The following is a 12,037-nucleotide window of genomic DNA, read 5'->3' as shown; positions in this document are numbered from 1 at the left end:
TCGCCTTGCTCTGTCTGCTCCACCTGGACTCATTGCTCTAAGATGATGCAAAACACACCACTGACTCACCTTCTTAGTAGTATGGGCTTTGAGGGAAACGTTCAGACTTGTTAAATTATCATGTCTCTACATATGAACAAAAGCCACATTTTTAGCTAAAGTTAGTATCTAAGGGGTGGTAATGTCACTGAGTTCATTAGATGATTTCTTAAAGACAGGGTGGATGGTCATTTTAGACATGTGCACAAAATATTAGATTATAAAAATGGAGACAAAAAAATCTAAATGCCTTAACTAAGCATAATTAGAGCAATTAAAGCGTCTTCATTTTGTGACATTTATTGTGGGACCCAGCAGATACATCCAACCAAAGAAAATGGTAAAAAATTAAAATGAGTAAAATTAATTTTAAGAAACTTGTGATTCGTGTTAGTGTCACACTTGTAACACCTAAACATTATCTTGTACCATGTTAATACCACTGATTCTGACGAGGACACCTGAAGGAGCTTTAGTGGTATTAAAAATGTTTTTAAAAATATTTTTTAGTACTTGAACGAATAAAGTATTTTCCACCTTTACCCGCCTGAGTGCATCAATCACGGGTCGATATTAAACGTGTTGGTAAGTAGACCGGAAGTAGGTGATGTGCGGCTTCCGGGTGCGGAGTGGGGAGCTTGAATTGGGTTAAAGGTGAAGAAGACGACCCGCAGCCTCTCTGCACAATCTGATCTCTTCCTGCATATTCTGACTCACCTGAGCCCACCATGCTGCAGAACACGGGGTGAGTGCACTCTCCCGCCCGCGGAACTGCGTCCCAAATTCGGCCGATTAAAGTCGTGCTGCGCCCGGAGGCCGGACTGAGAGGCACCGCTGGGGGAAAGTGGAGTTTTTCGTGAATAAGACGGTTCTGTTTGGGGATTTTCAGGCGGCCGAGTTAATGAGCGAAGAGTTATCGTGTGGAAACCTGCTGTACTTTGTTCTACTCCTGCAGTCATCTGATTGTGAGCAAGGCATTTTAAAGTTAAAGGTTATTCCACTGAGCCTGGTGACCGCTGCGTATTTGAGGTTGAGCTGTTGCCCTTGCATGCAAACGAAGCCCTGCTCAGACCACCTTTAAAATCATAAAGGATTTAACCTGTTTTAGGGAGCTGAGCAGGTAACACACCTGTGATCACGGCCTGCAGTGGGCAAAGGGTTTTTATCTGCAGTTTCCGGCTACAGCTGATGGCCGTACTCAATTCAGAAATCAGCTAAAAGTTTGATAACAGCAGCCTGAATCTGCTACTCATAATTTTATTAAAATAAACGTTTATAGCTAGTGTAATGTAGCCGAATGAACTGATCTAACTTCATGTTTCAGACATCGATCCAGCTCTCCTTCTGCCCTTTGACCTTTGAGCAGAACTTTTTAAAGCGCCAGATGTTTCAATAGGAGTTTGGCAACAGCAGAAATTACCCAGTAACCACCGCTGCCAGCTAGCTCCCGGGCTAATGAAGCTCTTCCTGCGGTATTTACTGTTTCTCTCAGCGGGAAGGTTTTGCCTGAAGGTCGTTTCTTTATGGAAACTTTGAGATTTATGTTAATTTTGTTTAAACAAACGTCGAAAGCTTCCGGTGGCTAACACTGACAGGAAGTGGACCTTCAAAATAAAACCGTGTTCTCGCGTAAGTAGAAACAATCTGTACGTGTGAGTTTTTATTTTTTTTAATCTGAAATTTATTCTCGTCCGATACAAGTGTCTTCCTGTCATCTTGAAGTGTTTGTTTTACAAATTAAAAGCCTTAGTGTTTTTTTTTTTTTTTTGTTTTGTTTTGGGTTTTTTTTTTAATTGGGACATTATCCAGGTTGAATTAATTTAATCAAAATGGCTGGGATTACTTAGATCTTAGGGGTTAGGGGGTGTTGTTGGCACGTAGGTCAACTTCTCTTCCTGCTGCAGGAAGCTTGCTGGCTGCACACTCTTCATCACCGGAGCGAGTCGAGGTATTGGGAAGGCCATCGCTCTTAAAGCTGCCAGAGATGGTGCCAACATCGTGATTGCTGCCAAGACCGCCGAGCCCCACCCCAAACTGCCTGGGACCATCTACACCGCAGCACAGGAGGGTGAGGTGCTGATACACCAGCAGGTTAACAAGCGAGCTTTTCACTGAACTTATGCGCACGCTTGTGTGTGTGTGTGTGTGTGTGTGTGTTGCAGTGGAGGCGGCGGGTGGCAAAGCGTTGCCATGTGTGGTCGATATTCGGGACGAGCGCCAGGTCGGAGATGCTGTGCAGAAAGCCGTGGATGCGTTTGGAGGTAAGGACACATTCTTAAAATCGCTGATTAATAATCACTCTGATCACCTAACTGATCAGAGCAGGAAGTAAATACCTGTTCTGGAAACGCTCCGCCTCAGCAGTGCCATCATCAGTTCTTGTCTGATTGGCAGGCATCGACATCTTGGTGAACAATGCGAGCGCCATCAGTCTGACGGGAACTCTGGAGACGCCGATGAAGAAGGTCGACCTGATGCTGGGGATAAACCTGAGAGGAACTTATCTGACGTACGAGCACATACCTGAGTCTCTGGTTTTTAAACAGGAAGTGAGCTAAGATGCTTAAAGCTGCAGAAAGCCATCAGTCAGACACGAGCTGTAGATCAGGTCTCTGACAGGTGAGAACAGGTAGGCTCACAGATAAACAGGTGTCACTGACCTGCAGCTTACAGTGAGGAGTTACTGAGGACTGAGCTCCAGAACAGCTGATCGGGGTTGATCACTCAGTCACCATGGCAACAGGAAATAAAGAGCAGCGCCCCTTTTTTTTTTTATTTTAATGCAGCGCATCATAAAAACAGGAGTGGCGACGTCATTTTATTCATTTCCCTTCGTGCATGTTAAAGAATCCTACACGACAGCAGCAGCATAGTTACACACTGCACCGAGGGTTTAAACCACCACACTCTGCCTCATGAGCCTCACAAACACACAGGGTGCTGTCACATAGATTTACAGGAGGGTTTGAAACTGAGCAAAGGGACCTGATGCTACTCCCAAAGGGTGTGTTTGTGTCTCTGGTTGGAATTGAACCAGCAGCCTCATAAGCAAATGTGTAAGCCACAACACTGACATCCTCTAAATATGAAGGCAGTGAGTTTCTGTGCTTTTAGCAGGAATAAAGTTTTCTTTCGTTGCCTCAGAGAGGAGGGACCAGGCCATGCTTTAGGAGAGGAGGCGGTGCAGCAAACCTGACAGAGCTGCAGGTCATCAGTTTTTAAACTGACAGCTCAGAGCAGCACGCTGCTGTAATCAGATCATGACAGATTCACTGATCAAAGTGGCTTCAAGGTTCAGTTTGCATTAGGAATGTGCTACAGGAATTCTTTTGTCTGGGATAAGCAGTGGATGGAAGGAAGTTTCCTTCAGTGATTACTCTGCAGCAGTATTCCTGGGTCTGAATTAGGGTTTCAGTTCCTGCTTCTTTAAATTTACAGCCTTTAATGAGTGATATTTCTCTCATGTGACCAACAGAACCGTGCTGGTGGAGGTGCAGGTTTTGTAGTTTTTAATATCTACCATCATCTTTCCTTATAAATTCTCCTTTTCCTTCATCTCAAGTTTCCCACCAAGGTGAAACAAAGAGGCTGTGAGTGAGGGTCTGTGTCTCAGTGCATTTAACCCCCTGCACTCAGACAGAGCTGCAGTAAACCTGAAGCAGCACTAGAGGGCGCTCTATGACCATAAATTAGTTTGTAACAGTTCAGACTCAGCACCAGTCAATAAAGCAGCTGTGCAGGGACACATCTGTCCAGATGATGTAAACTCATAATGAGAGAGCTTAGAATGTGTTTAGGGGTGTTAGCGCTCATTAAGGTGGGGTTTGAACTGCGGACCATCAGCTTTGTAAAGCAGGGACATGATGACGAACATGCGTTCCACCAGGCTCTCTGCAGCTGCCTGTGTGAGCCAATCAGCTTCATCTAAAAGGCAGCGTGATTCCAGACGTCACTTATGTTATGTCACTTATGTTATGTCACTTATGTTGACCATGTGACTTCTTCTGTGGCGCATCAACTTGTGCAGACACTGTTTTACAAACTGAGAGACCTGGTTTAAGAATAAAGAACTAACTAAACACCTGTGATTTAGCTGTTTAGTTAGTGTTTGTGTGTGTGTGTAGGTGCATGTGTGTGGTCACGTGTTTAATGGGCGTCTGTGCGTTTCAGGTCGAAGCTGGTCATCCCTCACCTGCTGAAGAGTCAAAATCCTCACATCTTGAATCTGTCGCCGCCGCTCAACCTCAACCCCGTCTGGTTCAAGAACCACACTGGTAACCATAGCAACCAGCTGGCCCCATGTCCCATCATGCACCTGTGCAGCCTTCACACGTCTGATTTGTTTTCTTTTTTTAGCGTACACGATGGCGAAGTACGGTATGTCCATGTGCGTCCTGGGAATGGCCGAAGAGTTCAGAGGTCAAATCGCCGTCAATGCCCTCTGGCCTAAAACAGGTGAGCAGCAGGTAGCGTGCTAACCACGCTAACGCAGATTTTTCTGTATTATTAACCCTGCTCTGTGTGGTGCAGTGTTAATTTTGTTGACGAAATTTTTTCGTCATAGGTTTCATCAACAACCCTTTTTTTCATGACGATAACGAGACGATGACTAAATAAAAACTACCTAAATGATACAAACAATAACGAAATTAATTGACACTTTCGTCAATGAATGAAAATGAGAAAAAATGCTTGGCGGGGACGAAATTCAATCAGAACTGGTTCAATTTTGTGACAGGGTGGGACAAATTAGGAAAACATCCAATCAAACGCACAGTTGCACAAATTTGCTGTAAACCCGGGAAGACCAAACTAGCCTGTGATTGGTCGTTCCTTCCGATAGAACTAAGTGATGTAACCAATGTCAGCAGGGAGAAAGAGAAGAGCCGATGTATGGACACATTTGTCCTAGGACGTTGTGACAAAACGATGTGTAAACCATGTGGGGCGACTATCTCGGGTAAAAACACGACAAATCTTAAACGACATCTGCAAACCAGTCACCCAGATCTCCATGCAAAGGTCAGCATTTTAATGTCATGCAGGGTAAAGTGTTTTTCCCAGTTTGTGTTCAGAGAAAATCTCCACACCGCGGTGGATTAGCCTTTATAATCTTAGTCCTGAACACTGCCCTGTACCTTTCAGAGCGTCCTGCTGTAACACGCTCGGATTATCTCAGTAAGGTGGTGTTAATGATCAGGTGTGTCGAAGCAGGTGAAATGCTAATGTTAATATTATTAATAATATTCCATAACTTTTAATAAATGTTTAATTTTGTTTAAGTGTGTATAATGACTAATTCAAGGGAACTGAAGAAAAAGCATTTACATTTTACACCCTTTATATTTTAGTCGACTAAAACTAAAATTATTCAGATGACTAAATTATGCTGCACTGAGGCAGACAGGGTCAGGCTTTAGAGGGTAGTCAAGACAGCACAAAAAATCGTTGGCTGCCCTCTCCCCTCCCTGATGGACATCTACACCTCCCGCTGCATCATCAAGGACAGCTCACACCCTGGCTTTGACCTGTTTGACCTGCTGCCCTCTGGCAGGCGCTACAGGTGCATCAAAGCCAGAACAAACAGACTCCAGAACAGTTTCTTCGCCAGAGCAATCACCACCCTGAACTCACACACTCACCCACCATAACTGTGCAACACCCACATCTCTGTGCAATATTAGATTATTCATACTGAACAATATCTAACATTCCTATATTGTGTAATATCCAGTATTCATTCACCAAGTGCAATATTCATCATCTTCATTATTATATGTATACACATATTTACTTTTCTTACAATGTACAGATGCACCAATGTATGTATATATTTTTATACATTCTATTTTTTGTATATTTTACACATTGTTTATTTCTGTATATCTCTTGATTATATTGATTATACTAGATTATAATATTTTTATAATATTTTTATTTTAGAGAGTTTGATTTTCTGTTACATGGCACTGAACAGGAGTGGCCCTCCAATCTCATTGTACATCCTGTATAATGACAATAAAGGCATTCTATTCTATTCTATTATGACTAAAACTAAATCAAATTTTGCTGTCAAAATTGACACTGGTGTGGTGTTGCCCTAGCTATCCAGACCGCAGCCATGGACATGCTGGGCGGAGAGGGTGTTGGTAAACAGTGTCGGAAAGCTGACATCATAGCGGACGCCGCCTACGCCATCCTGTCCCGCCCCAAGGACTACACGGGTCACTTCCTTGTGGACGAGGACATCCTCAGAGAACAGGGCGTCAGAGAATTCGAGCAGTACGCCATCCAACCGGGTCACCCTTTGCTGCCAGACTTTTTCCTGGACGAGACCCCCGAGTCACTGGTGGAGAAGATGGAGCAGCACGGTAAAACAAACGCACCTGCCCAAGACTGTAAAGATAATGCCACCTGTACTGTCAGTGGTGTGTGTGTGTGTGTATAAATATCTGAATATTTTTAGTCAATGAAATTATGTATGTGTGTGTGTGTGTGTGTGTGTGTATGTGTGTGTGTATGTGTGTGTTGTGTGTGTATGTAGGTATGTATGTAGTGTGTATGTATATGTATTGTGTATGTATATGTAGTGTGTATGTGTGTATGTATATGTATGTATGTATGTGTGGTATGTAGATGTATGTGTGTATGTATAGGTATGTGCTGTAGTGTCTTGTCTCTGTCTGTGTCTGTGTGTCTGTCTCTGTCTGGTGTCTGTGTGTCTGTCTCTGTCTGTGTGTCATGTCTCTGTCTGTGTGTCTGTCTCTGTGTCTGTGTTCTGTGTGTCTGTCTGTGTCTGTGTGTCCTGTGTCTGTGTGTCTGTCTGTCTGTTGTCTGTGTCTGTCTGTAGTGTGTAGTCTTTGTGTGTCTGTCCTGTCTGTCTTTGTGTCTTCTCTGTCTGTCTGTTGTCTGTCTCGTGTCTGTCTGTGTGTCTGTCTCTGTCTGTCTTGTGTCTGTCTCTGTCTGTCTGTCTGTGGTGTCGTGTCTCTTGCTGTCTGTGTGTCTGTTCTGTCTGTCTTGTTCTGTGTCTTCGGCCTCTGTGTGTTCTGTGTCTGGTTGTCTGTGTGTCTGTGTCTGTCTGTATGTGTTCTGTGTCTCTCTTTGTGTCGTGTCCTCTCTCTGTTGTGTCTGTATCTCATCGCTGTGTACTCTCTGTGTCTCTATGTTTCTCTCTGTCTGTCTCTGTCTCTAGTCTGTCTGTCTGTGTCCTCTATGGCGTATCTGTCTCTATGTATCTGTATCATGTGTCCTGTCTGTCTCATGTCTCTCTGTCTCTGGTCTCTGTGTCTTGTCTGTCTCATGTATCTGTCTCTGTGTGTCTCGCTCTCTCTACTATATATATATATATATATTATATATATATACACACACTTATATATAAATTTTTTAATTTTATTAATTTTATTTTTTTATTTTGACCGTGTTAGAGGAGCCTCACCCTAGAGCGGCCTTTGGTGGCTTCACTGCTCTAATCACCTGTTTCTCCTGGTTTCTAGGGGCAACCCCAGCCTTCAAACCGCCATCCTCATCAGCCACGCCCACCTCTGCTGGACCAGTAGAAAGCACATTTGATGTCATCAAAGGAGCCATTAACGAAGATGTTGTTAAGTCGACTCAGGGCATCTATCAGTTCGACCTGTCAGGTACTTAGGACGGGGCAGCCTTTTTTTTCAAATAAGGTCTGGGCGTGTCTTTAAATGCAAACCTGTTTATGTCCATATAAGGAGAGCACACGGGCATTTGGTTTCTGGACTTGAAGAATGGCTCCGGCAGCGTGGGGCAGGGCGAGCCCCCGGCCAAAGCTGATGTTGTCATGAAAATGGACTCCAGTGACTTCAGCAAGATGTTTTCAGGTAAGCTGTCACCATGGCAACAATAAGTTTAACTGTAGTACCCATTATATGCCACTTGAAGCTGTTTTGCCAAAGTCCTGACCAAACCAAGATGGCGCCACTGTGTACGGCCTGCCGTCAGCTGTTCTGTGTATTGTTTGCTGTCGCTCTGTTCCTGGTAGTCATCTGCCCAGATGTCTCCGCTTTGATCACCTACGATCGGCAGACACTTCTAAACCTCCAGTTTGTTTTGGTACCAGCATATACTGTAAAGAAAAACTCAACGATTTTTCCTCCACACCTATCGGATGTACCTGAGAATTTGCGCCGGCTGCCCAGTGCTCCGGTCCCCAACAAACGCCAGAGGAGACGCGGAAAGCGTGGAGGTATCGCGGTGCGGGTCAAAACTTACCTGAGACTCCTAGGTTTGTCTGTTCATTACCCCCTGGATGGTGGTCTTTGCCGCCTCAAGGCTGTTGGGCTGCCTGTGGATTTCGGGCGTCGCTGGATCAGGCCGATTGTCCCACCTGTCATCCTGGAGACTCGGCGTCCCTCGTCCTGGCGCAGGATGCGGGATCGTGGAGGCGGCGTAAACCATGCTAACCTTCGCCTGTTGAAGCGGGCCCCGGCCTCAGCTAACAAGGATCTGGACATCCGAATGGCCCTACTAAATGCTAGATCGTTAGCCAACAAAACTTTCCTTCTCAATGACTTTTTCATCGCACAGCAGTTGGATTTTATGTTTGTGACTGAGACGTGGCTTCATGCTGGTGAGTCTGCACCTTTTTCCGAACTTTTACCTCCCGGCTGTTCTTTCTTCAGCTCCCCGCGGATCTCTGGAAAAGGTGGAGGACTTGCTTCAATATTTAAATGCAGTTTTCGCTGTCGTCAGGTCTCGGCAGACCTGTACGCCAGCTTTGAACTGCAGCTGTTGGAGATAAACTCTTCCCCCTCGGTGCTCTGCGCGGTGATTTACCGACCACCGAAGTGCACGAAGGACTTCATCGGTGACTTTGCTGACTTGCTGACGGGTCTCATACTAAAATATGACCGTATTTTAATTGTTGGCGACTTTAATATTCATGTGTGTTGTGAGAGTGGTCCACTGGTTAAAGAATTTGCCTCGCTTATTGACTCTTTTAACTTAACACAACTCGTGCGTGGTCCCACTCATGAAAAAGGTCACACACTGGATCTGGTGTTGTCTTATGGACTTAGAGTCTGCATCACAGGGATACGTGACTGTGGTATATCGGACCATTTTCCTGTTTTATTTACAGCAGCGCTCCCCAGCTCTGGGATAAATAGAGTATCCTCTACACGTCGTGTGCGCTTGGTTAACTCTTCATGCGCTGCTGATTTTGCAGCTGCTTTTAAAAACTCTGACTTAAGCAATTTGGATTTTTGCTTGAGCCTGAATACCGAGGACTTCACTAACTCTTTTATATCTGCTTGCACTGCTGTACTGGACTGTATTGCCCCTTTTACAACCAAACGCACCAAACCTTCCTCCCAGCCCTGGCTGGATGAGACAACCCGCGCTCTCAGACGTGAGTGCAGACGCGCTGAGAGAAGGTGGAAAAAGGATAAGCTCCATGTCTCCTTAGAGATCCTGCGTAACTGTTTATTGAAATACCAGAAAGCAGTAAAATATGCAAAGTCTGCTTATTTCTCTAACATTGTTTCAAGTAACAGTCACAGGCCTCATTTTCTTTTTAGTGTTTTTAATTCACTCGCTGATCCTCGCTGTAATGTGAACCAAGCGAAGGTCTGTCCTGCACTGAGCGAAAACTTTAAGAAATTTTTTGTGGAAAAAATTTCTGCCCTCAGGCCTTCATCACCTCAGGCTGAAACAGACTCATCTGCACCTCCTCCCAGCAGAGCTGTCTTTGAGCAGTTTGAGCCTGTCACACTCTCCACACTAAAGGAGGTGATTCACAATATGAGACCTGTAAACTCTCCCACAGACTGTGTTCCGTCTCGCCTTTTTAAAGAGGCTTTTGATTCAGTGGGACCAACTATCCTCGCTCTGATTAACAGTGCGCTTGCATCTGGTTGTGTTCCAGCTGCCTTTAAACATGCAGTTGTACAGCCTCTAATCAAGAAGAAGAACCTTGACCCTGATGTTCTTTCAAATTACAGACCAATTTCTAAATTACCATTTTTATCCAAGGTTCTTGAAAAAGTTGTTTTTAAGCAACTTCAAGCATTTTTAAGTGAACATGGAATGTGGGAAAAGTTTCAGTCAGGTTTTAGAATGCGTCACAGCACAGAGACGGCTCTTTTAAGAGTTTTTAACGATCTGCTTTTAACTGTGGACTCTGGTAGTCCTGCAGTTTTAGTACTTCTAGATCTGTCAGCTGCCTTTGACACTGTGGACCACGAGATCCTTCTATCCCGCCTAGAACATGAAATTGGCATTAAAGGCACGGTTCTGACTTGGTTCAGATCTTATCTTACTGATAGAAGTTTCTCTGTCCATCTAGGAAACTGTTTTTCTACCACAGCAAAGCTTTCTTGTGGAGTGCCTCAGGGGTCCATTCTGGGCCCAATTCTTTTCTCATTGTATATGTTGCCTCTAGGGTCGATTTTTAGGAAACATAATATTTGTTTCCACTGTTTTGCTGACGACATCCAGGTGTATATGCCCATCAAACTGAACAGCAGAGATCCATGGGAACCCCTGCTGAACTGTCTAAGTGACATCAAGTCCTGGATGAGAAACAATTTCCTAAAACTTAATGAAAGCAAAACCGAGGTCATATGCTTTGGTAAATTTGACCCCTCAAGCTACTCCTCTGGCACTCTGAGTCATTTGGCTCCTCACTGTCGTGATGCTGTGAAAAATCTGGGTGTCATTTTAGATAGTAGTTTTAAAATGGAGAAGCAAGTAAGTGCTGTTACCAAAATCAGTTTTTACCAACTCAGAGTCATTGCCAAGGTAAAACCTTATCTCCCGCAGCAGGACCTGGAAAAAGTTATTCATGCTTTTATTACTTCCCGCCTGGACTACTGTAATTCTCTGTACTTTGGCATAGATCAATCATCTGTGCGCCGCCTGCAGGTAGTCCAGAATGCGGCAGCTCGTCTTTTAACCGGTTTAAAAAAGCATGAACACATTACCCCAGTCCTGTCATCCCTTCACTGGCTCCCTGTCCGTTTTGGAATCGATTTTAAGATTTATTGCTTACTTTTAAAGCCTTAAACGGACTGGCACCTTTGTATCTGTCTGAGCTGCTTCACTGTCACACCCCTGTAAGAGCTCTGAGGTCATCGAACCAGCTGCTCTTACAGAGGCCTAAAACTAGACTAAAACAGAGAGGTGATCGAGCTTTTGCAGCAGCAGCACCAAAGCTATGGAACGATCTACCTCTCCATATCCGCACAGCTCAGACGATACACACATTTAAATCTCTATTAAAAACACATTTCTTTTCCTTGGCATTTGGCTGCAGTGCTACCTCCTTTTAGATGATTGTTTTATGGTATTTTATGGTACTTGTTTTAAACGTTTTAATTTTTAATTTTCTTATGTTATTTATTGTTCTTAATGTTTTTATTTATTTATTTTATTTTATTATTTTATTTATTTATTTATATATTTTTATTTTTATTTAGTATAGTCCTTGGGGTTACAGATCTTGTACAGCACTTTGGTCAACGTCGTTGTTTTAAATGTGCTTTATAAATAAACTTGACTTGACTTGACTTGCTGTTTCAGGGAAGCTGAAGCCCACGATGGCGTTCATGTCGGGAAAGCTGAAGATCAAAGGAGACATGACGCTCGCGATCAAGTTGGAGAAACTGATGAACCGCATGAACAAGGCCAAACTGTGAAACTGAAGCCCTGCCCACAGGCCTACAGGCCCCACCCCCTCACCTTTTGTAGCTGTACATGTTGCCTTAATAAAAACTCATTAACACCTCAATAAAGGTACATTGATAACAAACAGGATATGTATGATGTCTCCCTTCAGGTGAGTCCAGGTGACAACCAATCGGAAACCTCCAGGCCTTTAGCACCACAAGCTGCAGTTACTGTAATGTCCACTAGAGGCTCCAGCAGTGAGTCAGCCTCCATACATGTCCAAATTTACAGCAGAAATAAACATGTTTGCAGCCTGCTGGAAAAATACTCTTTGCTTTTATAGATAATTTCCCCCTTC

At 44.1% G+C, this 12,037-nt stretch overlaps 1 protein-coding gene across 1 annotated transcript; it reads left to right on the top strand.

Annotated features, from left to right (window-relative positions):
* The first annotated feature begins 647 nt into the window (after nt 1-647).
* On the top strand, nt 648-11,821 carry hsdl2 (hydroxysteroid dehydrogenase like 2). The gene is made up of 10 exons (XM_030742699.1): nt 648-784; nt 1,944-2,107; nt 2,202-2,300; nt 2,434-2,548; nt 4,210-4,313; nt 4,396-4,494; nt 6,144-6,410; nt 7,536-7,682; nt 7,764-7,892; nt 11,593-11,821. The coding sequence occupies exons 1-10, from the start codon at nt 768-770 to the stop codon at nt 11,706-11,708; spliced, it is 1,257 nt and encodes a 418-aa protein (XP_030598559.1). The 5' UTR covers nt 648-767; the 3' UTR covers nt 11,709-11,821.
* Nucleotides 11,822-12,037: the final 216 nt, after the last annotated feature.

The sequence above is a fragment of the Archocentrus centrarchus genome, chromosome 12 (assembly GCF_007364275.1).
Source record: "Archocentrus centrarchus isolate MPI-CPG fArcCen1 chromosome 12, fArcCen1, whole genome shotgun sequence".
NCBI lineage: Eukaryota > Metazoa > Chordata > Actinopteri > Cichliformes > Cichlidae > Archocentrus > Archocentrus centrarchus.
This window is presented reverse-complemented; position numbering and strand designations above follow the sequence as displayed.

Bases quoted from the DNA above. Each gene is read 5' to 3' on its own strand.
- hsdl2 (XM_030742699.1), top strand. The intron at 2,301-2,433 runs GTAAGGACACAT...TCTGATTGGCAG, and splicing joins AGCCGTGGATGCGTTTGGAG to GCATCGACATCTTGGTGAAC. The intron at 2,549-4,209 runs GTACGAGCACAT...TGTGCGTTTCAG, and splicing joins CTGAGAGGAACTTATCTGAC to GTCGAAGCTGGTCATCCCTC.